At 41.2% G+C, this 26,360-nt stretch overlaps 1 protein-coding gene across 1 annotated transcript; it reads left to right on the plus strand.

Moving 5' to 3' along the window:
* Positions 1–19,319: 19,319 nt before the first annotated feature.
* LOC307187679 (28 kDa heat- and acid-stable phosphoprotein-like) lies at positions 19,320–20,090 on the plus strand. Its single transcript, XM_079924087.1, has one exon. It carries the CDS (start codon positions 19,419–19,421, stop codon positions 20,013–20,015), a length of 597 nt encoding a protein of 198 aa, XP_079780213.1. The 5' UTR covers positions 19,320–19,418; the 3' UTR covers positions 20,016–20,090.
* Positions 20,091–26,360: the final 6,270 nt, after the last annotated feature.

The raw sequence follows: 26,360 nt of genomic DNA on the forward strand, positions 1-26,360 counted from the left end.
AGCAATTACTTTGTATCATGGAAAATGATGTCAGGGTAGCTTGTAGGAGGTATGTTTGAATGGGATTTAATCCCTAGGGCAGCAATAGTTGCGGTATCACCTAAGTGAATATCTAAACAAGTTCACTCTGGGACACATTAACTCTCTAAAGCATTATTTCAAGCTTTATCTAAAATAAAATATGAGAAGCTACTTTAAGTGTCTGCACACTAATGTGTTTTCACCTTGGTGGGTATTAGGACCTAAGTTTAGAATGGAGAATAACTTTAACGGAAACTTTTTAGCATTGGTAATGTTGGAGGCGGGTCTATGGGATACAAGTGTGCATCAGTCCAAGAGGCAGATTCTCACTCCCGTCCTGATGGCAGTCCTCGTACAACCCCAGGGGGCACCACTCACAGAATGCATCTCCTTTAACTGCACAGTGTGGTAGCTTGGCAAGATGTGGAGTGGGGGAGATTAGAAGAAAGGACTGTAGCAGAATGGAAAAATAATCATAGTGACATTTTAAATGACAATAGAGATTGTAAAATCTGCCTTTAAAACTGTGGCCAGGGGCTTCACTGGTGGCGCAGTGGTTGAGAGTCCGCCTGCCGATGCAGGGAACACGGGTTTGTGCCCCGGTCTGGGAAGATCCCACGTGCCGCGGAGCGGCTGGGCCCATGAGCCATGGCCGCTTCGCCTGCGCGTCCGGAACCTGTGCTCTGCAACGGGAGAGGCCACAGCAGTGAGAGGTGCGCGTACCGCAAAAAAAAAAACGAAAAAAAAAAAAAAAAAACTGTGGCCAGTATATAAAAATTGAATATCCACTTTCTCAAGGACTAGAAAATGCCATACAAATAGAAACATTCATTTGGTCAAATGAAAGGATTGTGGAAAATTTTTATTTGGATTTATCTCTTCAGTTTAATATTGTTACTTAAGTAAAATAATATTATTTTGAAACAGTCACAGCCTCCAGATGACTCCGCACACTTAGTGAGATGACATTTACACTTAACATTTTCAACTCAAGAGAACAAGCATGTAGTTGGGCTCCATCATTTGACAGAGGAAGAAGTGAGGTCCTCAGTGCTGAGTATACTTGGTTAGGTTCATATAAGCAGTGGCAAAGTGGGATTTAAACTCATGGGGCTCTTTCCCCTACGCCAGGGTGCCTTCCTGCCATCACTCACCATTGTCAGTTCATCTCCTTCCTTCCTAATCTTTCATATCCTCATGCTTCTATAGAAGGCTGAATATTGGCCACACAAATTTATCAGGTTCTAATCCCTGAAAACTATAAAGCTACTTTATTTGGAAAAAAGGTCTTTGCAGATGTGATTAAGTTTCAAATATTATGATGAGGAGGTAATCCTGATTATTTTAACGGGCTGTAAATGTCATCACAGGTGTGATGAGATAGAGATTCAACAGGTGAGATAGAGATTCAACATACACATAGAGGAGGAGGTGGACAGATGGAGATTGCAGTGATGCAGCCACAAGCCAAGGGATGCCAGCAGTCACCAGAAGCTGAACAAATTATTCTCCCCTAGCGCCTCCAGAGGGAGCACTGCTCTGTCCGTGATTTGGGAATTTTGGCCTCCAGGTCTGTGAGAGAATAAATTTCTGTTGTTTTAAGCCACACATTTGTGGTACTTTGTTACGGTGGCCATAGCAAACTAATACAACTTCCGAATTTATTTAATTTCAATTTCCAAATCCCCACTAGCTTGCTTCTCTCCTTCCCTCAACATGCTTCCTAGCTCAGGTAATCTGTCACAAATTCCTAATCATGCTGGATTTTATCACTTTTCTCTCATTCCCAACTCATCTGATTAGTTACAAAATCCTGGTGATGCTATCTCGAAAACAGGTTTCTTGGATCGCCACCCACTCCCCATTCCCCGCGCTACTAGTCTGGGACAGATCCTTACCACCATGTCTCATTTTAGATTTCTGCCATGCTCTGTACTCTCCCTGATTTGCTCTCTATTCTACCAACAGAATCACCTTTCTAAAATGGCAAACTTGATATATATCCCTGTGCTCAAAAATATCTATAAAATTAAGTTCACTCTCAGAGCATCACTGAAACAGTGACTGAGTGCAGGCTCTGGGACCTCCTGGATTCCACTCAGGGCTCTGCTACTTACTAGGTATGTGACCGTAGGCTGGTTAGTTCTCAGTGCCTCATTTCTGCTCCGGATATTGCGGACAATAATAGTGCCTCTTTCATGAAGGGGTATTCAGAAATCAATGAGTTGAGACCTGTACAGCACACAGAAGTGTATCTTGGCCACCCAAGAAATAAGCAGAAAAAGTATGGCTTGGCAATAATAACAGCTACGATATTTAAAAGAAGTATTAGCTGTTTTTAATATGCATAGAGCAACCTGAAGATTCTTTACATTCTGGTCATGTTTACTGTTACAACCTTATCTTCTGCCATCCTTTTTATTAGTCAGGGTTCTCTAGAGAACAGAAGCAATAGAATGTGTGCGTGTGTGTGTGTGTGTGTGAATGTGTGTGTGCGCGTGTGTGTGAGATAGATAGAGATGGAGATAGATATAGATAGGCATAGATAGGTATAGCTATAGTATAGATATACGGTTATAGATAGGTATAGATATACATAGATACAGCTATAGTACAGCTATCTATAGATAGATAAAGATATAGATACAGATATATTGATAGAAAAAGATTTATTATAAGGAATTAGCTCCTATGATTATGGAGGCTGACCAGTCCCCAGACCTGCAGTTGGTAAGTGCTGGAGAGCTGACAGTACGGTTCTAGTCTGAATGCTGGCAGCCTTGCAATCCAGGAAGAGCCAAGGCTTCAGTCTGAGGCCAGAGGCAGGAAAAGACCAGTGTTCCAGCCTGAAGGCAGTCAGGCAGGAGAAGTTGTCTCTTACTCGAGGGCAGGTCAGCCATTTTGTTCTACTCAGGCCTTCAACTAATTAGGTGAGGGCCCCCCACATCAGGGAGGGCAATCTGCTTTAGTCAGTCTACCAATTTAAATGTCTATCTCATCCACTCTCATGGAAACACTCAGAATAATATTTGACCCAATGTCTGGGCTCCTCATGGCCCAGTCAAATAATTAACCATCACACTTTCCTAACCACTGTCCATGCCAGCTCAGCAGATGTTTGGTGCTTTCCTGGAGAAGCTCATACTGTCTGTCTGTCTGTTTGTTTGTTTTCTTAGATGTTCCTTTATGCTTCCACTATATCCTTCCTCTGCTCTTGCATGGAGAAGCCCTACATATTCTTCACAAATGTGTTCAAACGTTACCTCCTTCTCTATTTGACAACTCAGATCCTTCCCTTCTCACAGTGAGATTGAGCTTGTTGTGCCCTGTGCCACCCAATAGCACTCAACTTACAGAACTGGTCACACAGGTTACAACTGGATATGCAGCATCCACTCAAAGTCAGACCTTATGGAGGACAGGAACAGAGGTTCACATCTTACTTTTCTTAGTATTCTAGTGCCTGGCCCAGTACATGACACATTATAGGTGTTCAATAAATGCTTGTTGAATTAATTCTTGGTTCTTTGGGGACACAGAAAAGATGAGCCTTGCTAATAAGCAATAAAACATCATTAAATAGGAATTCTAGTTAACCCCAGTTTTGCCACTCCTTACGTGAAGTTTTTCCCAAAAGGCATTCTGCTGTTCATGGCCTGTGGAGGGAACCTGGGGACTGCTAGCGCACTGCCCTGGCTGAGTGAATCACTGTGATGCTGCCTATGGAGAGAAGCAATCTTTGAAGCACCCAAGCGGTAACATTTATCTAATTGGCAAGATGGAAATCAGTGACACATATGGCATTAAACAATTTTAGATTCTGGATTAGTTTGCAGTGATATCTGTTGATAAAAAGAAATAGATCCAAATAATCTTCAAACCATTTCTTTTCAGGAAAAAAACCCAGTGCATTTCTTGTATTATTATTATTTTTTTTGGTGGTATGCGGGCCTCTCACTGCTGTGGCCTCTCCCGTTGCGGAGCACAGGCTCCGGACGCGCAGGCTCAGCGGCCATGGCTCACGGGCCCAGCCGCTCCGCGGCATATGGGATCCTCCTGGACCGGGGCACGAACCCGTGACCCCTGCATCGGCAGGCGGACTCTCAACCACTGCGCCACCAGGGAAGCCCTCTTGTATTTCTTAATAGAAATTCAGTTATTTAAACTTGCATGCAGAAGAAAAATAAGCAATTGCATACATAGTTATCTAAAAAGATGTGTACACGGGATAAAGCCCATAGACTGTGAAAGATGGCTGATGGTCCCCCCTGTATTTTTCTTGCCTGGACAAGAGATATGTCTATTATTACCTGTTATTTTATTCTAAACTTTAAAAAATCTTAAAGGTAGACAAAATATTGGTGCACACAAATCAAGGGGCTAAGAAAAAATCTCTCCAAACCAAAGTAAATTATTTGTGTTTGTAACACTCTCCATCATTCAGAGTTCAGTACAAGAAACAGAAACCATTTTAGGTATGTTAAGCAGAAAGGGATTTAATACAGGAAATTAAGGGCTTAGAAGATTGTTGGGAAGGCCGGAAGAGTGGTCGTCAAGGGCCACCACTGGGGCTGCAGAAGAGGCAGCTCAGTGACCAAGATGCCATTGTGGCATTGCTGATGCTACACCATGGACTCCTGACACCCAGAAGCTGGTGACCCAGCACTGGAACGTGTCCCTTGTCACTCACATCTCCCTTGTCCTGTCACTTTACAGGACAAACAGCAATAGTAGTACAGCCTTAACTATAGAGTCAACATGATACACCCATTAACAGTCAAACTAACCAAGGTGTCTTTCAGTAAGTGGCGGATAAGTAAACTGTGGTACATCCAGACAATGGGATATTTACCAGAGCTAAAAAGAAATGAGCTATCAGGCCATGAAAAGACATGGAGAACTCTTGAGTGCATATTACTAAGTGAGAAAAAACAATCTGCAAAGGCTACCTACTGTATGATTCCAACTATACTACATTGTGGAAAAGGCAAAACTATGGAGACGATAAAAAGATCAGTCGTTTGCAAGGTTAGAGGGGAAGGGTGGGATGAATAATAGGATCAAAGAGGTGTTTTGGGGGGCGTTGAAACTATGCTGTATGATACTATAATGCTGTATGATACTATAATGGTGAATACATGTCATTATATATTATTTGCCCAAACCAATAGAAGGTAAAACACAAGAGTGAACCCTATTGTAAGCTATGGACTCTGGGTGATAATGATGTGTCAATGTAGGCCCATCAATGGTAACAAATGTACCACTCTGGTGAGTAATATTGATAATAACTCCTGGTAAACATACTGCTGCTCTTTCCTAGGAAGAGCATCCACAACTATGGAATATTCTTAATAGGATGTGACTAGTTTAGGTCTGTTTAAGGTAAACGCACCTAGGATCTATGGATTTATAAGACATGGATGCCTAGGAAAAGTCCTATAAGTTAGGTGACCATCTGGGGTACAAAATTGAGCTATTTCACAACCCAGATGCTCTGTGCTGTGTGAAGTAATGTGTACCTCGGTTGGACCTCATCTCATGAGGGTCAGAGTGTGTGGGTGTGGGGGAAAGGGAGGACCTAGGGCGGCTGCATTCAGTGTTCCATACCTCTGCGGTTCTTCACCTGTGCCTTCAGTTGCTTGTCTCAAAAATTATTAGTAAAGATTGACTCCGGGAAAGATCCTTACTTGTGAAAATCTAATTTGACAATCTGATCGTTTGTGTCAGCTTAGCTACTTTTCCAGCTGAAATATTCTCAGACAGTACAAGGTGTCAGTTTCTTAAGTTTTCACATATAGGATTTGGACTAGATCTATAAGTTCCTCTTCTAAGTTTGTATAACAAAGTACACAAATGCCAGAGGTTGGCCTGTAAAAAAATAGACTTAATTTTTTAGAGTAGTTTTAGGTTCATAGCAAAATTAAGCAAAAGATACAAAGATTTCCTATACCTGCCCTGCCCCCACTGATGGTATTAACTCTTGTCACTTAATTGAGATGTCTACCAGATTAACACCCTAAAAGTGTGATATGACTTAAGCTATCTTAAAATGAATGTCTTGCTCTACAGCACAATTCTTCCCAAGCTCTCACTGACAATGTCTTTATCAATTTCTACTTCTCCAACCATATAGTTTTGAAGTCATCAACAAACAAAAGAAAATTCTTTCCATCCAAACCTACATATTGATGATCCATTCTCTTGCCAATTTTCAAGTCTCTTCCTTTATGCTGTTTCTCAGATATATTCCCTCAACTCCAATATGCAACCTTATTCCTAATTTAGTCCTTAAAATTTTGTTCTGTGAACTCTTGGAACAGATGTTTAGTCAACTCTTTTATCTTTTACATTTTGTATTTCCATTCTGGATCTAGTCAATAATAAAGCTGACATTTTTTAAAAGGTACTTTACTTGTGAATATGGTAGTTGTAAGAAATTTATCTGTCATTTCCTTTCTCTTAAGTTTAGTTGATACGAAAATTAGTTTTCAAATAAAACTAAAAAGTTAATTATGAGATTTAATGTTATTCATCAATTTCACCCACTACCTCCAACTAAAATTTTAATTTACTGCAGATCCAAAAGGCAAGTATATTATTTAGATTTTGATCGATGCTTTCCTACTTCACTATGACTTTTTTCTATTCATAGAATTTTTTTTTTATCTTTATCTGTTAATTATCCTTGAATCCTATATTAGTTTATTGGGGCCTCTGTAATAAAGTACTACAGACTGGGGCCTTAAATAACAGAAATTTATTGTCTCACGGTTTGGAGGCTAGAAATCTGAGATCAAGGTGTCCACAGGGTGGAATCTGTTCCATGCCTCTCCCTTAGCTTTGGTGCTTTGCTGGCAATCTTTGTATTCTTTGGCTTGTAGAAGTATCACGCCATCTCTGCCTTCATATTTACATGGCATTCTTCCTGCATGTGTCTGTGTCCAAATTTTCCCTCTTTTTATAAGGACACTAGTCATATTGGATTAGAACCCCACCATATTCCAGTATGACCTCATCTTAACTTAAGTGATTAGATCTGCAACAGCCCTATTTCCATGCAACAGCACATTCTGAGGTCCTGGGAGTTAGGATGTCAAACATGAACTCTGGAAGGACACAGTCAGTTCATAACAAACCCTTATATAAACTCATGTATGCCAGGATATGAACTATTACTTTATAAATATTTGATCTAGTGAAAGCATCATTTATAATGTCTTGCCTGAAGCCTTTCTTACTTAATTCTAATCCAGTTATTTTCATTTAGGATATTCCATTAAAATTTCCTTTATACTTACCATCTGCTATAGTAAAATCAGATCCTTATTAATGTCTATAAACATTGATTGTGCTTATGTACGAATCGGTTACCATTCATTATCAAGTGAAAGGAACCCATTTCATGTAATCACTGGTGGGGCTGGATCCAGGGCCACAAATGATGGCATGAGGATATATTGTCTGGGTTTCTTGCCTTTAACTTCTTCCTGCTTTGACTGCATTTTCAGACTGCAGTTTTCTCCATGGTAGCCGTTTTGACATGGCCAGGTCCATATTGATTCCTACTTCCTGAGCAACCCTACTGGAATAAGATGCATATTCCTTTCCAAAAGAGCTCTTGCAGACCCCTGATTCTGCCTCTCACTGACAAGCGTGGATCATATGTTTGTCCTCGAACTGATCACCACAGCAATGTAGTTGGTTATGCTCTGGAGCTGCAGGCAAGGTGTGGAGTGAGGATGAGTTTTATTCAAAGGAAATCCAGGCTTTTTTTTTTCACAAGAAAGTAATGGATGCTGACGATATAAAACAAACAAACAAAAACCAAATAACTCCCCATATGTTCACGATAGCTTATGTTTTTGCTTCTCTTATATTTTGATTGGCACTTTTAATAGATGAAAATGTGTGCATTTACACAAATATACCCGAGTTTCATAATTTCTGCAGCAACTGTGGTGCTGTAGAAAATAAAGTGGATGTAAATCTCCAAATCTTGATTAAGAGAGTTTTCAGGAGCACACCTCTCTGGGGCAAGGTGCAGCATGCTTTTATATTGTAGGGATAACATGTGGATTAACCAGTACTTTGACCATAAAAAGTACAATGTAAATGTATCCTTTAATTATGCTTTTGAAAATAATATCTGTGTTCCCTATTAGGAATAACATCAGGTAACAGAAGTATAATGAATGAAAGAGACTGAAATTAATCATGCTGGGACCAAATAAAAGATTCAAGCAAAAGAGCTAAGCAGAGACTCTTTCTTCTTGGATTCAAAACCAAATCCAAACATGAGTTCAACTTGCTAAAAAATAAATCACACCCACTTTCTTCACAAGCTTCTTTATGTATTGCAAAAAATGACCTTTAAACTACCTTGAGAGATAGCAACTGACTAGAAAATTACAGTTATTAGCAGTATAACCAGAGATTAGAGTATTGTTAAAAAAAAAATACTAAGAGACAGATGTTAACAATTTACAACCTCAAAAGACAGCTACCATAAAACCCTATTCTAAAGGATGACTGGGGGATTCATGATAATATGCTGTACCTAGAAATCTGAATGTGGTTAAGTAACATTACCTTTTTTTTTTCCAGAAATTTACCATAAAAGTTTGATTTGTAAAAGCTATAGAAAATGAGTAATTATATTTATCAAGTAGTCACCTCCATTCCAAACATTTTTAAGTATAATGTTTTCCTTTTTCATAAATAACTAAAATGCACACATGTTTTGAAAGACATTTTTAAAATAAAGACTACTTAATGATTATAGTCTGTTCAGTGTTAACCCTTTGGTAGAAGGGCAATATGAACCTAACCTGGGTGTTAGCAATCATGCGTTACAGACATCATGGTTAATTTCCATTCGATCTGGGGCCAATCATTCAATAATCATTTTTCTTTATTTCTCAGAGGGAGGCTCCAGCAATTTTTCTTCTGGGCAAAAGTGGAAGGAAACAGGAGCGCTGGCAGGGGGCGGATTTGAGTTTCCACAACACTATGCCACTGAAGTCTGCAGAGACCATGTAAGGGGATGGTTAAGCTCGAGGACCCCAGCACCAGCCTGATTGGGTTCAAGTCCTGGCTCTGACTCTTGCTTGCTGTATGACCTTGCTGTAATGACTTAACTTTCTATGCCAGGGTTTCCTCATTCCTCAGATGGACATGGTAATTATACCTGTCACTGGAGTTATGAGAAGTAAAATGCTTAATATTTGTAAAGGGCTTGAAACATTGCCTGGGGCGGGATTTGCTGTTACCTGCTATTTGAAAGCTCTTAGATAACCAAACCCTATTACCTCTTTAGTGAAACAGAATTGGGACGATGTAGTGAGACATAGTTTATAAAATACCTAAATGCTTTACTCAGAGTAGCCACCTAGTGAATGATAGTTGCTTTCCAACTGATGAGAATTTTCCATGATGATAGCTGAACTTTGCTCCAGGAGATCGTCTATAAAATGGCATGGTTGTCTTCCTTATAACAACTTCAAATTTTAGTGTTGGCTCTAGGACATTCTCTTTCCACCACTGTCACTATATATATATATATAATTTTTTTTTTTTTTTGCCATACGCGGGCCTCTCACTGTTGTGGCCTCTCCCATTGCAGAGCACAGGCTCCGGACGCGCAGGCTCAGTGGCCATGGCTCACGGGTCCAGCCGCTCCGCGGCATGTGGGATCTTCCCAGTCTGAGGCACGAACCCGTGTCCCCTGCATCGGCAGGCGGACTCTCAACCACTGTGCCACCAGGGAAGCCCTCACCATATATTTTTTATGTTTATTATAAATTCAGTAAACATTTGTTAACTTACCTTGTGTGTGACTCTACCAGGTACTTAATTGGGAGGCAGAGGTAAAGAGAAAAACATTTATTTGACATTGCTACTGGGAATCATGTTTTGCCCCCATCCAAAGCTTAATCCTTATCTACTCCTTGCTTTAGTCAATGCACCACCATCGCCCGGTTCTTGAATTCCTCTACTTTCCTCTCCTCTGCTGTCTATGTACAGCCAACAGCCAAGCCTTGTCAAGTCTCTGCATAGGGCCTCTACCCACCCCCACTGCCACTGTCTCAGGCGTGGTCCTCATTTTCCTTTGCTTACACTCTTGTTGCAGCTTGATGGAACCCCCAACACACACAAGCACCTTCCTGTTTTGTCCACCTTTTCTGAGGGTCCAGATTAACAACAGGATACTGTCCAGATTCCTCAGATTTACTTTTTCTCTCTCTCTCTTTTTTTTTAAAGATTTATTTATTATTTATTTATTTAATTTATTTTTGGCTGTGTCGGGTCTTAGTCGCTGCATGCGGGATCATCGTTGAGGCATGCGGGATCCTTCGTTGCGGTGCGCGGTCTTCTCTCTAGTTGTCACCTGCGGGTTTTCTCTTCTCTAGTTGTGATGCGTGGGCTCCAGGGCGTGTGGGCTCTGTAGTTTGTGGCACGCGAGCTCAGTAGTTGTGGTGCACGGGCTTAGTTTCCCCGAGTCATGTGGGATCTTAGTTCCCTGACCAGGGATTGAACCTGCGTCCCCTGCATTGTAAGGCAGCTTCTTTACCCCTGGACCACCAGGGAAGTCCCTACTTTTTCTCTTTATGCATCACATGGTCCTCTTGAACCTACCTTTCTTTTCTTCCTGTTCATGCCTTTACTCAAGCTGTTTTCCTTACGTGGGGGAATGTGCTTATCCACACATCCAAATCCTACCCGTCCTCAGAGGACAATTTCAAAACGTGTCTTGTTCCATGAAGTCTTCTCTGGTTTTCTCTTCTTCCTCTCTACCCACTCCCTCTCTCACTATTAAAATGATCTGCATCTTCTTGGTTTATTTTGTTGAACACTCACAAAGAGCAGGGGTTTTTTTTGTTTGTTTGTTTTTGGAGTTTTTTGGTCACATGGCATGTGGGATCTTAGTTCCCCGGACCAGGGATCGAACCCGTCTCCCTGCAGTGGAAGTGTGGAGTCTTAACCACTGGACCGCCAGGGAAGTGATCTGCATCTTCTTGGAACTCTCAAAACATTTCATCTTTACCTCTCTTACATCACTTATGTTTGTCTTGTATCATATTTATTTTCTGCCTGTCTTTTATTTCCTGCACTATAAATTCTTGGAGATATAGTCTGAGTTATTGCAATATCTCCATTGAGTGAATATGAACACTCAAAAATACTTATTTAAAAACTGAAGAAATAGATGGGAAAAGAGAGTCATGGCATTTACCCTCCAGGAGCTCAGCAGCTAGTGGAGATTATCTATCTGTCTACCTAACTACACACCTACACACACACACAACCTAATATGCAAAGCTGACTCCAAAAAAGGCAAAAAAAAAGTGTACAAGCATCTTGTGAAGCACGCATAAGCAAAGGAATACTTCACTCTGACTGGTAAATTTGAAGGCAGTCGGGCTTCTCAGGGGAGGGAGAATTGTAGCTGAACATGGAAGGCAAGGTAGAAGACACAAGCAGATTGGAATCAGACACTTTACCTTGGGAAGAATTGTCTCCCTTAGGAGAGATGCCTGGTTCAGCACTGTGGACCTAAGCTGGTTCCTGCTTCTCCAGGGTCAAGATGACCTGCCTCCCTCCTTAGGAAATAAAATGATTGACAAAGATGAAACCAAATTTGAATTTTTCCATTCTTAATTGTGGTGCTGCGAGTTTGGCTTCCTCATTTAATGGGTAATAGTACAGAATCACAAGCATGCAAAATTTCTCATAATATAGAGCAAGATTTAAAGTGTTTACAGACCATTTCATGCATTTGTTCACTCTTCCACCTTCTATGTATTATCTTCTGGAGTTGGAATGGCCCAGGACCTGCTGTATTAACCTCAAAGAATATCAGTGGCATTTTAACAGCCTATCTTTTCCTAGAAGGAAGAATTTCCCTTGGCAAATAACCAAGAAGACCACTGCATATTGAGGAAAAACTAGAGTCCCTTCTAATATTTGTAATGTTGGATACTAACATTTTACATCAAGACTTGTACTTATTAAATGTGCACGTTAGTCAATTGAGTATGTTGAAGTATTGTGAAAGCAGTGAAAATTAATTACAAACCTAAGGAATCATTATTTTGACCTGTAAAAACTGATATGATCTAAATTATTGTTCCAAATAACGCTCTTTAATATTTTATTTCTGCCTAAGACCCACTTGAACAATGCAGGTCCATTCTGTCATGTGTCATAAAGATATGACTAAGCATTTACATCATTTATATTCTCTTATATTATAAATGTGCCACTTGATACTTTACACTTATCTAAAGTTGAAAAAATATTATTTAGGTATTATACAATAAAGAAAAGAAGCATGGTCTTATTTCCATGTCCTTTAAGTCAAGATAGTTATAGTTGTAAGTCTCTGTGATCCAGTATTGTGCCTAAAATGGAATTTTAAAAATAAGACCAAAAAAAGTTACTTTAGACTGAGCTAATAGTTTGAGCCAAGACCTGGAGGCAGGTGAGGGCAGGGCCATGTTCAGGAAACAGTGTGCAGACTGGTCTCATTAGATGTGTTATCCATAAATTTATCTAAGTCTTATGATGGTGACAGTCACAGGTATATTCCCTCAGGTTGGGTTTTTCTTCTCAATACAGTCTAAGCTGACTTAACGTGATAGAATCATTTTCTTAATATTATGTAGGGACCACTCCATTATTGAATACTACATATTTTTTGAACTATAGACCTTTCCCTTTACTGAATGTAATTGCCAGTTACTAAAAATTGTAGGAAGAGATGTGCTCATTCAACGACTTGCCATTTTGTTTCATGATGACAGAGTGAGCTGTGAATCAAACTTAATATGCGTCAGTATTATTTTTTAGTGGTACACCAAATTTAATTTTAAAAGAGTTAATTCATTTAAGGGTGATGATAGGACATGTAGATTGACAAGCAGGAAAAGTTTAGTGGTGAAATGCCCTGCACATAAAAAAGGTGCTTAATAAATAATGGCTAAATTGAAATGGTATAGAGGTTACCCTTGACACTGTCTATGCAGTATCTTACCCATCCACATGGCTGCAGTGGGAGCCACCATGTTTCTAGATGACACACAGACAGGCACCATCTTGGTTTTGAGTTTCATGATACACTCTATTATTTAAAAATAAAGAAATTCCCTCTGTTTTGTTTAACTCTTTTTCAGTTGTGTTTTGGTATTTTTCGACCCAAAGATTTAGAGCAAATATACTTCATCACAACTTTCTTACTTATATATGATTATCCTGAGATTAAAAAAGAGTTTCTATATGCCATTAAAATAGCCCCCAAATTAAAATTTTACTATAGTAATGATTTGCAACTTGTCACAGGCTTCTGAGACTCTATGTATCCTAGCTATGGGGTGATTATTATTTTTTAAGGTATTTAAAATTTTAAAAAAGTATTTATTTTATATTGAAGTAGAGCTGATCTACGGTGTTGTGTTAGTTTCTGCTGTACAGCAAAGTGATTTAGTTATATATACGCATATATCTATTCTTTTTCAGATTCTTTCCTCATATAGGTTATTACAGAGTATTGAGTAGAGTTCCCTGTGCTATAAGTAGGTCCTAGTTGATTATCTATTTTATATATAGTAGTGTGTATGTGTTAACCCCAACCTCCTAATTTCTCCCTCCCCCCATCTTTCTCCTTTGGTAACCATAAGTTTGTTTTCTGAGTCTGTGAGTCTGTTTCTATTTTGTAAATAAGTTTATTTGTATCATTTTTTAGATTCCACATATAAGTGATATCATGATACTTGTCTTTCTCTGTCTAACTTACTTGACTTAGTATGGTAATCTCTAGGTCCACCCATGTTGCTGCAAATGGCATTATTTCATTTGTTTTTATGGCTGAGTAATATTCCATTGTATATATGTACCACATCTTCTTTATCCATTCATCTGTTGATGGACATTTGGTTTGCTTCCATGTCTTGGCTATTGTAAATAGTGCTGCAATGAACATTGTGGCACCCCAATCATCCCAATGATTATTTGTTTTATAAACCAAGTATTAGAAGGTAAAGACTTTTTCTCCAGAGAATAGAAAGGTTCCTCAAATGGCTATGCAGGTTTAGCTGACTGCAAGGGATGATCCCAATATTTCTTCTAGGGGTAAAACACTAGCCCTTAATATCTAAATTTTATTGTAGGGTGAAAAGACATTTACAATATGTCTTCCAACGTTTCCCTTTTATCCTGGGTACTCTTCTACAAAACCAAACCTCATAGCTAGAGTGGAATCTGGTTACATCAAAGAACCTTTTCATAAGGATTTCTAAATCTGGGATCCATGGGGTTGAAACGAATCTCATTTAGTGGCAGAAGCCATAAGCTATAAAGTTCAGGTGCTGTGTGCTACCACATTCCCTATAAAATGGAGAAATTTTGAGAGACAGAATGAACTTGACATCCAGAACAATCGGAAACAAGAGATGGAAAAGAGATGGCCTTCAAACACCGGGTCACGATGGTCTTAGGGTCCTGCTACATCTTCGTCTTTCCACTGGTTGGGGTTCTACCTTTGTTTTTCGTTTTGGTTTTTTATTTTTAATTTTAAAAATTTTATTATGGTAAGAACACTTAACATGAGATCTAGCCTTTTAAATTTTGAAGCAATTTTTAAGTCCATCGTACTGCTCTATTTTTTTTTAATATCATTATTGGAGTATAATTGCTTTATAATGGTGTGTTAGTTTCTGCTATATAACAAAGTGACTCAGCTATACATAAACATATATCCCCATATCTCCTCCCTCTTGCATCTCCCTCTGACCCTCCCTATCCCACCCCTCTAGGTGGACACAAAGCACCGAGTGGATCTCCCTGTGCTATGTGGCTGCTTCCCACTAGCTATCTATTTTACCTTTGGATACTACAAGTCATTATCTTTCCCTTTCTGCTTGAACATGTTGGAGGGGTGTCCTTGTCATTTGTAACCAGACTTCTATAAAATCTCTGACATGCTGGGGGTCAGGAAGCTGGATGTAGACATATGAATGGTGAAGGACTGGCTTAGAGCCCTGGGATATGGAGGAAATGACAATTGGTGGCCTTTGCTTAAGCTCGAAAGGGGCAGACCAAAAGCAAATTACCTGACCTCAAGAAAAGGGTCTCTGATGCTTGAATGGCCATCAGGTTAAGCTAATTAGAAGGCAGGTACTAGGAAAGAGTCCCCTGTGTAGGAAGGAGGGATCTATTCTCAAATGCCTATGGCTTTGTCCAAGGGTGAGAAGGGAACATGAAGATCCTGAGCCAGTTCTGATGATTAAGGATTGACTCCAATTCAGAGCTATCTTTACAGCGATGCACAAAAGGGGAGGAATAAATAAATGTAGTTTATGGTTTGGGAAATAATAGAAAAGAGCAATAGGTCCTTCTTCCTCTCATACCTGGGGAACGAATCAACATCACCCACTGTTAGTAGATCCCTATGGCCCTCAACGTTGTTAACAAAGATGAAATTGTAAGAGAGCCAAGTAGCATTCTACGCTATTTTAGTGATACCATTGACATTCCTTTACAATATTGATATTTCAGAACACGTTTATGTGAAAGAGAGAATTTGGACAAAATCGTCCCAGATCGGAATATAGAAGTCATGTAATCTGAAGTAGATGCTTGACCCAAGTTCTTCTCTAAGAAGTTCAAATACCAGTCATTGTAGGCTTCTCAGGTCCAGCTGGACACTTAGTTTTTGATGCTGGCCTCAAAGCAGATAAACGTGTCAGAGGGCAGAGTTATGTGCCATCTGTGTTTCAGGAAAGTAAAGCTGCTCCGTTGCACAATCAACTGACAAGGAATTATGAAACACCTTATGATTTAGTTCAGTGAAAACTGCCAGAAACCTCTCTCCTAAAATTCCCATCTTACCTTGAGAGATGAGGCAATACAAAGTTTTTGCGAATGACATGCCTTAACTTTCCACATTAGGTTACTGCAAGGCTATAAATCAAGACTATTTTTCATTCTTCCCTCTGGTGGGCACCCCTCTGTCTGGCTACATCCTGGGGTGGAAGGCCTTTCCTCTTCCCCAGATGTGTTTGGAATGCAGTAATTCTCTCACTCTCCTCTGTCACAAATTGCCTTGTCTCTTAAAGCAGGGAATTGCAAGTTGAGTGCACAGGAGGATGTGACTATGAGGTCTTATTAAATCAGGGCCAGTCAGGTTAGAAGCTGTGGCATAACTTATGTGTGACCCTGAACTTGCTTACCCAGATTCCTGAACCTGAACTCACTTTACGGTTCATTGCATTAATTATGGCTGTATAAAAAGTTAAGAAAAGAGAAACAAAAATCTTTTAAATATTTGACCCAAAGAAGGGTTTGAGAACTTTACTGGGTTTCCCTGGTTTGGTTTGTGTTCTAATGGTGAAGCATTTAGTTTGTCCACTTTCTCTGGCCACCCCATGGCTCACTTATCAAAAGAAACATCACTTTCCCACAATCCTTAGAGTCTTCCTTCTCATAATATATTGAGGTTAAGGACATACTAATTTAAAATAAGTGGTAATTTAAATTCCTTCACATTTGTATCAGATTAGCACACAAAGCCCAACACATGCATTACTCATAACTGCCCTGTGTGGTAAGAATTAGCTGGCAAGGTGAACAGGCCTGCTTTATCATGGTGGTCTCAGACAGAAATTACAGGAGTTATATTCATCCTAAATGCCTTTCTGGGGAGGGAGGTGCATGATAGGGCTTAAAATACATACAAATAAACATGAGGCAAGTTTGAAAGCCATAAACCTTCCTTCTATGTAGGGAATTCTATGCTATGCAGATGAAGGGATTGCATTTCTGCTTCTATTAATCACAAAGGAGGCATGAGCTTAGCCTGATGAAATGGCTTTATCAGTGAGTATACATTCTTTGTGCCCAGGTTTACAGTCTGAATTCTAAATGTGTTTTATGTTCTCTCTACTTATGGCTACTCAGAGTGATTGAGCTAAACCCAATCTTCGTGAATTCACCAAATAACCCAATTAGCTGAAGAGGAGAATGATGCTAATCTCTCTGAATGGGTCTGTAGGATGCAACACACTTCCAATGAAAAGCAAAAAACCAAAATAGCAAATGTTTTCTGAAGATCTGATCTTCTTATACCACTAAGTGTTGATTAGGTCCATTGGATTTTTCACTCCTCTGCTGGGTGTTACCCTGCTTTGTCCTAATACTGTGTAGAGAAAGTAGTAGGATTGTAGTTCTGAGCCTCCAGAGATATACTTGATCTTACCCAGAATTCCTCTAAAGATACACATGATGAATGATGAGACCTGCTTGCCTGTCATAAATCCCAGCAAATAGAGGAGGAGACCAGGCTGACATATCACCTCTGAGGACTGGGTTACAGACTCCTAGCTGATTTATCTGCCCATTTCTCCTCATTATGAAAGATGGAAATCATTTAGCTCAAACATTTTACAGAAATATTTGGTCAGGGTGAACCTATTTCAAGGGGGACAGATGCCTGTTTTCATCCTGTTTATTGTTCTCCAAAAGCCATTGTTCTTTAACCTAGACAGGCCACTACCAGGTCTCCATCAACAGATTTTTTTTTTTCTTAGAAATAAAAAGTAAAATGCTGGAATTTGCTAAGCCCTGCTTTTTTTCCCAGAAGTAACTTGGATATCAGAAGCTCAACCTTTCTTGAGGCCAAGTGATGGTGAAAGTGAGTAATGGTGAGGAATCAGGCAGATGTGTTCTAAAGTTGTATCAGTCACTTTCCAGCTGTGTGACATTATTAACTTCTGTAAAATATTAATAATTATTAACATTATTAAATATATATAATACATAAATAATATAATACTAATATATATTATATATTTACATATAATGTTGATAATTATTAACATTATTAAATAACGACATTAACTTCTGAGACTCAGTTCTTCATCTGCTAAATGGCATTCATCATAATGACTATGTAGTTAAATAACACTTGTCACATAGTAAGTGCTAAATAAATAATTGCTTTCACACATCAGCATCATCCTCTGCATTCCCACAGCATGAACACCAACACTATATAAGAAAGGAAACTTCACGATTTTCAGCCTTGATGTCTCTCTTCCATTAGATTCTGTTGCTTCAGTACCCAGGAAACTGGAAATGGTCTCCTTGGATTGGGTTTGTGTAGACTTAATCTTGCATTAAATGTTGCAATCATCTCTATCCACCTACAGAACGAAGTCCAGTCACCTCAGCCTCACTTATACATATGTAGCACCCTCATCCTTGACCTGATTTCCTGTGCATTTTTTCAGCAATCTGAATATTTCCCATGAGATTATCAAATTGCTACATTTTATTGAAATTATATGCATATAAATCTATTTTCCCCACTAGACCAGAAGCTCCCCAAGGGCAGAGATTGTCATTACAGTGCCTGACACAAGGAGGTGCTCGCTCTAAACAAGATTTTAAGGGTGTTTTAATCTTAATGTTGGGATGAGAAGGGCTATACGAATCGCTTTCTTCATGTATATGAATACAGGAAAAGTAAATGACTAATGTAGTTACGGATGGTTCTCTATAGAAATATTTATAGATACATGTATATACACAGATTAATATATACATGTATATTTCTTTGCTCTGTCAACTAATGAGGCATAAAGAAAGAACAGCCTATATCAATGAGCACACCTATCACCCAGATGTTGGTTTTCTAATATCATTCTCTAGCAAAAGGAACCAGGGATCCTTGGAAAAATGACTGATTCTAGGATTGAGGCAGGAAAGGTACAAGATAAGCCTAAAGCTTCTTGTAGAGCCTGAAAATATGGAAGTGCTAACACACACACACACACACACACACACACACACACACAAAATGAGAGTGTGTCAGAGGGGCACAAGAACCAACTAAAACTCCCAGTGGCCAGAATCTGGAATAATTTGACCAAAAATATCCTTAAGATTGTATTAGATTATAATTCCAACAATAAATAAATATTCATGAGTCTATACTGATATAAATAAATAATTGAATAAATTAATAAGTGGGAGAGGAGAGGCAAATGTCCTGAGCACAAGAATTTATGCAGGCACTCCACTCTAATGGAGTAGGGTGGCATAACTCATAATTCTTATAGTGTGGGTTGTGTATAGAGACTTTCTTCCAAAGAGTAGAGTATGAAAAGGGAGGGAAAAATATAGAGTAACTTTACGGTGGAGAAATCTGACCAACACTACCTTCAGCCAGGTGATCAAGGTCAACACCAATAGTGATAAGCCATGTTGATAGTGTGTAGCCCTGATATGATAGGATGAAAATGGCTCTTCTTCTCTCCTATCTTCCTCTCTAAATCTCATAACCCCAGTCTAATCATGAGAAAAACATCAGACAGATTCCAATAGAGGGGCATCCTACAATGTACATGACCACAAAACTGTCAAGGTCATCGGCAGCCGCCGGAGCTACGATGCCTAAAGGAGGGAGAAAGGGAGGCCACAAAGGCCGGGCAAGGCAGTACACGAGCCCCGAGGAGATCGACGCACAGCTCCAGGCTGAAAAGCAGAAGGCCAGGGAAGACGAGGAACAAGGAGAAGGTGGTGGAGATGGGGCTGCAGGTGACCCCAAAAAGGAGAAAAAATCCCTAGACTCAGATGAGAGCGAGGATGAAGAAGATGATTACCAGCAAAAGCGCAAAGGTGTAGAAGGGCTCGTTGACATTGAGAACCCCAACCGGGTGGCACAGACAACCGAAAAGGTCACACAGCTGGACCTGGACGGGCCCAAGGAACTTTCAAGGAGAGAAAGAGAAGAAATCGAGAAGCAGAAAGCAAAAGAGCGTTACATGAAAATGCATTTAGCGGGGAAGACGGAGCAAGCCAAGGCCGACCTTGCCCGGCTGGCGATCATCCGGAAACAGCGGGAGGAGGCTGCCAGGAAGAAAGAAGAGAGGAAAGCAAAAGATGACGCAGCTTTGTCAGGAAAACGAATGCAGTCGCTCTCCCTGAATAAGTAGCACGGCCTGTGGGAGGAGATAGCAGGGAACTGGGCCGTGCTGCCAGGACCTTTGCTGTGTCTCACCCCCCCTGTGCCCCGGCGCCACTGCAGCAGCCCCTCGCGGAGGGAGCTCCCCACGGCTCCTCTTCATCTTGGCACAGAAATCGTTTGGAGGGATGGTGGGTGGGGGGAGGGGCAGCTGCTATCTTTGAGACAGAAAGATGCAGGACAGCATTTCATATGTAACCATTTGAATGTGTTGGCTGTTTTTAGAATTCAGAACCCTTGTCGGGGGGGTGCCTGGGAGGTGGGGTAAGAAGAGCTCCCGTTTGTCTGGTCGATTGCGGCGCAGTAGCTGCTGAAAAGTTTGTGATGGACGGCCCCCTGTCTGTGTTGCCCTGGCACCCGATTGGGGGGCTGTCGCCTGGGAGCCAGGGCTCTGGGTCTCTGAGGATCATGGCTCATCCCCGGCCAGTCCCCTCTGACTGAGGCTTCGCCCCTGACCTTCCCACCCTACTCCCTACCCCCGACTCTGGCCAGGGCTCGGGCCCATTCTTAACCCTGCCCATGGATCATTTCAAGAAACCTGTTTACTGTGTAGCCCCCAGGCAAAACATGCTCCACAAGTCCAACTTGTATATTTGGCAAATTAAACTTGACATTATCATAAAAAAAAAAAAGAAAAAAACTGTCAAGGTCATCAAAAACAAGGAAAAGTCTGAGAAACTGTCATATCCAAGAGGAGTCTAAGAAGACATGAAGATTAAATGTAATGTGCTGTCCTGGATGAGATAGGAGGAATAGGACATTAGGAAAAAACTAAGGTAATTTGAGTAAAGCATGGACTTTAGTTAAAAATAATGCATCATTATCAGTTCCTTAATTGTAACAAGTGCACCATACTGATGTAAGATGTTAGTAATAGGGACAACTGAGTGTGGGGATAGATCAGAACCTTCTGAACTGTCTTCTTAATTTTTTTGTAAATCTAAAACTGTTATAAAAATAAAGTCTATTAAAAATGCCTAAATAAAAAAGCAAATGAGGAATAAAATCAGGATTATCTGACTAATATAGAAGAGATACTACTTCTTTCTTAGCAGAGATGCCCTTTTTCCTGCCATATCTGGATAGTTCAGGTGAATTAATTTAGGACACAAAAGTCACTCAATCATTGCCTCTGTCTTCTGCTTTATTATGTGTATGTGGATACGAATGGAATGAAGATACTTCACGTGGAATCTCTCTTACAATAATAATAATATGTTACAACACTAGTCAGATTTTTTAAAATCAGAAGCTTCATGACTTAATACGCATTCACTCCAGTCCTTGCTTTGTCCAGACTGGTGTATTGGTCATGAAGATGAATTCCCAATATTCTGTAAGAGCTGAGTCAGCATTTAACAAATACTCTTAGTCAGAAGTGTTGAAAGAATTAGAATAGCCTTTAATATTTTGGGAAATCTTAATGTTGGTGAGAGAAGTCTGAGCACCAGCCTGTTTTCAGTGCATTTAGGCAGGGAAAGGGGTTTCCCTGGACTCACATCAATATGAATAAACATAGATGCCGGTGCTCCGAAACCATAGTGTTCCATCTAAGAAGCTCTACTCTGCTCTGTCACTATGCCCACAGCTAGCGACTTATTTCCTGGACAAAAAAATGTTTTGGTTTAAGCAGCAATTGTTGAAGTTAGCCCTCTTCACCAACTTGATAAAGAAGCCAAAAGTTAGCTTGCAGCTCTCAGGTGACCCTGCTCCTAGACTCGTGCTTAATTTTAGATACGTGATGCAGTGTCTTTTCTCAAAGATAGCTTCATCTAAGTCCTTTGGATAAACAGTGGTGGGGGAGAAAGGCAGAGGATGTCTGCATGACAGGGTGGCCCAGGTCAGCAAATTAATGTTCCTCCTTGGGGCCAGAGCTGGCCAGGAGAAGGATTGGCTCTGACCTTGAGGGGTTTACACTGGAGGCCTGCAGAGGTGGTCCAACAGAGAGAAACCTAGAGGCAGGACAGGAATAAAGACACAGACATACAGAATGGACTTGAGGACACGGGGAGGGGGAAGGGTAAGCTGGGACGAAGTGAGAGAGTGACATGGACATATATACACTACCAAATGTAAAATAGATCGCTAGTGGGAAGGATAAATCCAAAGAGAAACAGCTGATCTCTCCCTGTAGGGAGATCAGCTCGGTGCTTTGTGTCCACCTAGAGGTGTGGGATAGGGAGGGTGGGAGGGAGATGCAAGAGGGAGGAGATATGGGGATATATGTTTATGTATGGCTGATTCACTTTGTTATAAAGCAGAAACTAACACACCAGTGTAGAGCAATTATACTCCAATAAAGATGTTAAAAAAAAAAAAGAGGAAACCACAGCGATTTTTATAGAATTATTGATTGGATGCATCCACTTCCCTGTTGCAACCATCCAAATGATTGGCTGAACGTCTTTAATTTTCAAACATTTGTAGAGATGTCAGGTAAACACATCCTGAAGTGCAGGAACCTTTGGTTAAGACTTCAATCATAATTCCTTATACCTAGGCAGCGCCTTCAACTTTCCAAACTGCTTTTGCAAACCTGCAGTCACCCTCTGGCTCCAGCCAGTACCTTTTCCCCTTTTCCTTCAGGAGAAAATTAACAACATATTAGATGGTGTTAAACTGCCTTGGAAAATGAACTCTCCCCAGTTTTATAAATGGATGGGAGCCGGTGGCGGTGAGAAGGCAGTGAGGTGCAGTGAGTAGTACAGGGTCTCATCAGCACCAGTCGCATAGACGGTGAGGCCCCAGGCAAAATGAAACTGCAAACCTTTTGTCAAAAAACTATTAAAAGTTCTGAGACGTTGACAGTAGACTCTTAAACCGAGCACGCCTTCTGTGACTGCCGCAGTCACACACCCAAGGGTCTGGAGTGACCCAAAACGGGCTGTAAGGCTGGCTCTGCCTTTTCCCAGTTGTGTAACTTTGGGCAAACTTCTCACACTCGTGGACTCAGGATCTCCATCTGTAAAATGGTAATAAGTGTATCTACCTTGTTTATAGAGTCTTCAATAAAACAATGAACGCAAAGAACAAAGTATATTGTATTGTGCAGTGAGCGTTCAATGACCTAACAATGATGATAAGGACATTAAGAAGGGAGAGGCAGGAATTGAGGATGAGGTTGGCGGCACTGCCTCATCCCCACTCCCAGCTCTCCCTCTGGTGTAGACACAGCAGGACCGGGAGAGCTGCGGCCTGTCCTCAGGGCCGCACACACGCCTCAGCTGGCTGCCAGTTGCCGGCTCCCACCTGCAGGCCTCAGAAGAGACCATCTGGAACTGACATTTGACACCACTCACAGCACAGAGAAGACCAGAGAGCGAGATCAGGAAACTGCTCCAGCAGCGGTCCGGTCCCCTCCTTGACAAGTGCATGTGTTTCCATTTACAACAAGCTTGTTCCTCTAGAATCCCCGTCCCTCACCAGGCTCAGAAATTTCCCGAGGGCCTCACGCTTGACCTCCACACCTGGGGCTGCCAAGCTGGCTTCCTGCTGTGGCCAGCTGCCCTCCGGCCTGCCTGTCCACCCCCTTGTTGACCTCCCGTGGGCCAGACCGCATAGCGTGTGTGCCCTGTGGCCTCCTTGTCTCTACACTCTCTCTGACCTGACACCATGACGTCTGTATTTGCCCTCGGGCTGCCTGCTGACTCTTTGTAGCCCTTTGCAGCAGTGGAACACCCTCCAGTTTTGGCCGTTTGCCCAGAACAGTGACCCTGAGATGTCTGGGGCCCGTCCACCGTTGCCCAATAGCACGTTGGCAAAATGGAGTCCACTGACCCACCCAGCCTAGTCCTGCTTTCTCAGTGGTCTCATTAAGACACAGAACAACGTCTAGTGGAAACTTCTCCACCTGCCTTGATCTGGGTGGTACCCAAGCATGCAATTCCTTCAGTCTAAACACCGGCAGCATCAGTCACTAAGGACACTGAAGAGAGCTGTTCTCCCTCTAATGAGTCCTCCTTCCTTTTCCCCCATTGTGGGAAGGCGGAATGGTTGGGGCATTCTTTCCTTTGGGGTCAGCAAGAGTTCTCCATGAACATACCTCTTTGTTCTTTGTGGATTATATTCTTAAAAAAAAAAGTCAAGTAGGCTTAGTGCAGAGTTAACCCTTTGGGGTCATATATTAGTTGACAATCCTTAATACCAAACCATTTATTTTTCATTTGGTAGGTATCGTGGCAGTGAGCCAACTGCAGCGGCAAGATGAATGTCAATCTACCCAGGCTTTTACTGGGCTGAATATTGTGCTGTATAACAGCTCTCACTCACCAAGAGGTGCTTACAGTCTAGCTGAGGTGACCCAATGTGCTTCAAATGCGTGTCTTTGGATACTGCAAAATGATTCCGAGGCAAAGGCTTTTCTGACAAGATAAGTGGTAGTTACAGTGGGGTCTCACAGTTCACAGGTATCTCTGAGCAGTGTACAATCTCAGAGGCCCTCAGAATGTGATCATTTTAAATTAAGCTCATTTCGCTTATCACCAGCGTTCGACACAGTGATAACTCTCTCCTTCTTGAAACACTTTCCTCACCCCCGGGACATCCCTATCTTTATTCTCCTTCAAGCTCACAGGCTCATTTTTTCTGTCTCCTTGTTTTTCCTCCTCATATTCCAGACTGCCACATTTGGGATGCCTCTTAGTTTTGTGTGGGGGGAAAATCTTCCATTTACCCCTTTGGCTTCTCGCTCCACTTCCCGCTTCAACCAGCTCTGTGCTCTGGGAGGCTGACTTGGTAAATTGCATCATGACTTCTCTGCCTCTTAAGAGTTGAATTGGGTCCTGCCAAATTCATACGTGGCAGTCCTACCCCCCGGTATCTCACAATGTGACCTTCCTTGGAGATAGGATCACTGCAGATGTGAATAGTTAAAATGAAGTCATACTAGGGTAGAGTGGTCCCCTCATCCAGTGTGACCGATGCCCTTATAAAGAGGGAACATTTAGACACAGACATACACAGGGAGGATGCCATGTGAATAGTAAGGCAGAGATCAGGGTGCTGCATCGATAAGGCAAAGCACACAAAATTGTCATCCACCACCAGAAGCTAGGTGAGGAGTGTGGATCGGATCCTCTCTCAGTCCTTAGAAGGAGCCAGTCCTGCCTTGATCTCGGACTTCTACCTTCTAGAACTGTGAGACAATACATTTACGTTATTTAAGTTGCCCGGTTTGTGGTACTTTGGTATAGTGACCCTGGCAAACTGATGCAGTGCCTCTTGTTTCTGACTGGATTTGGCTCTTGGGGGTCTGGCAGGAGCCTGGAGGGAAGAAGGAGGGTGCATCAGGCTACGCAGTCCCTTGGATCCTCCCCTGTGAGTTTGCTTTGGATTAGTTGTATCCCGGCACGACTCTGCTGTGGATTCTGACCGCTTCTGTCTTCCCTCCTGCCTTCAAGCAAAAGGCTGTATTACGGGTCTCCATACCAGCGTTTCCAGGGGTATAGTGGCTGAGCCACTGCCAGCCCTGAGTGCCACGACATCCCTTGTGATTGCCCGACATCTTCCCACCTTTGAAATCTATTCCTTTGTAAATAAACCTTCAATGCATCCTAAATTTGAGCGTGCCATATGTTTGGTGTTGGGGCACTGACTCATACGGGCCTTCTCTCTTTTCTATACATACTCATTCTCTTGATCATCTCCTCCCCGTTTGTGACTGCAAATACTGCCCCTAGTCTTGACCTCTCCATAGAATTCCAGACTTCTCTAACTGCCCACTTGTTATTTCCCCTTAGCTGTTTAATAGGCATCATAAACCCTTACATATTCAAAATCAAATTATTGTTATTGTCCTGCAAAGTTGCTCTTCTTACAGTGTTTCCCATCCCACTAAGTGGAACCCCCAATTCTTCTAGTAACTCATAACTCCAAGGTTATGCCTCCAACATCTCACATTCAATAGATTAGGAAATCCCCTTGAGTCTATAGTAAAAACAAATCCAATGTGGCAAAACTGTATAGTGTTGTATAGTGTTGGTGGATATGTAAAATATTGCAGCTCCTGTGAAAAATACTTTGGTGGTTTCTCAAAAGGTTAAATATAGAACTACCATATGATGTAGCAGTTCTACTCCTAGGTATATATCAAAAAGAATTGAAGTCAGGGACTTGAACAGATATTTGTACAACAGTGTTCATAGCATCATTATTCACAATAGCCAGAAGGTAGAAACAACCTCACTGTTCATCAACAACAACAACAAAATAGATAAACAAATGTGGTATATACATACGATGGAATATTATTCAGCCTTAAAAAAGAAAGCAGTTTTAAAAACATTTTTTTATTGGAGTATAGTTGATTTACAATGTT

This window comes from Stenella coeruleoalba (assembly GCF_951394435.1).
Source record: "Stenella coeruleoalba genome assembly, chromosome: 6".
Classification (NCBI taxonomy): Eukaryota; Metazoa; Chordata; class Mammalia; order Artiodactyla; family Delphinidae; genus Stenella; species Stenella coeruleoalba.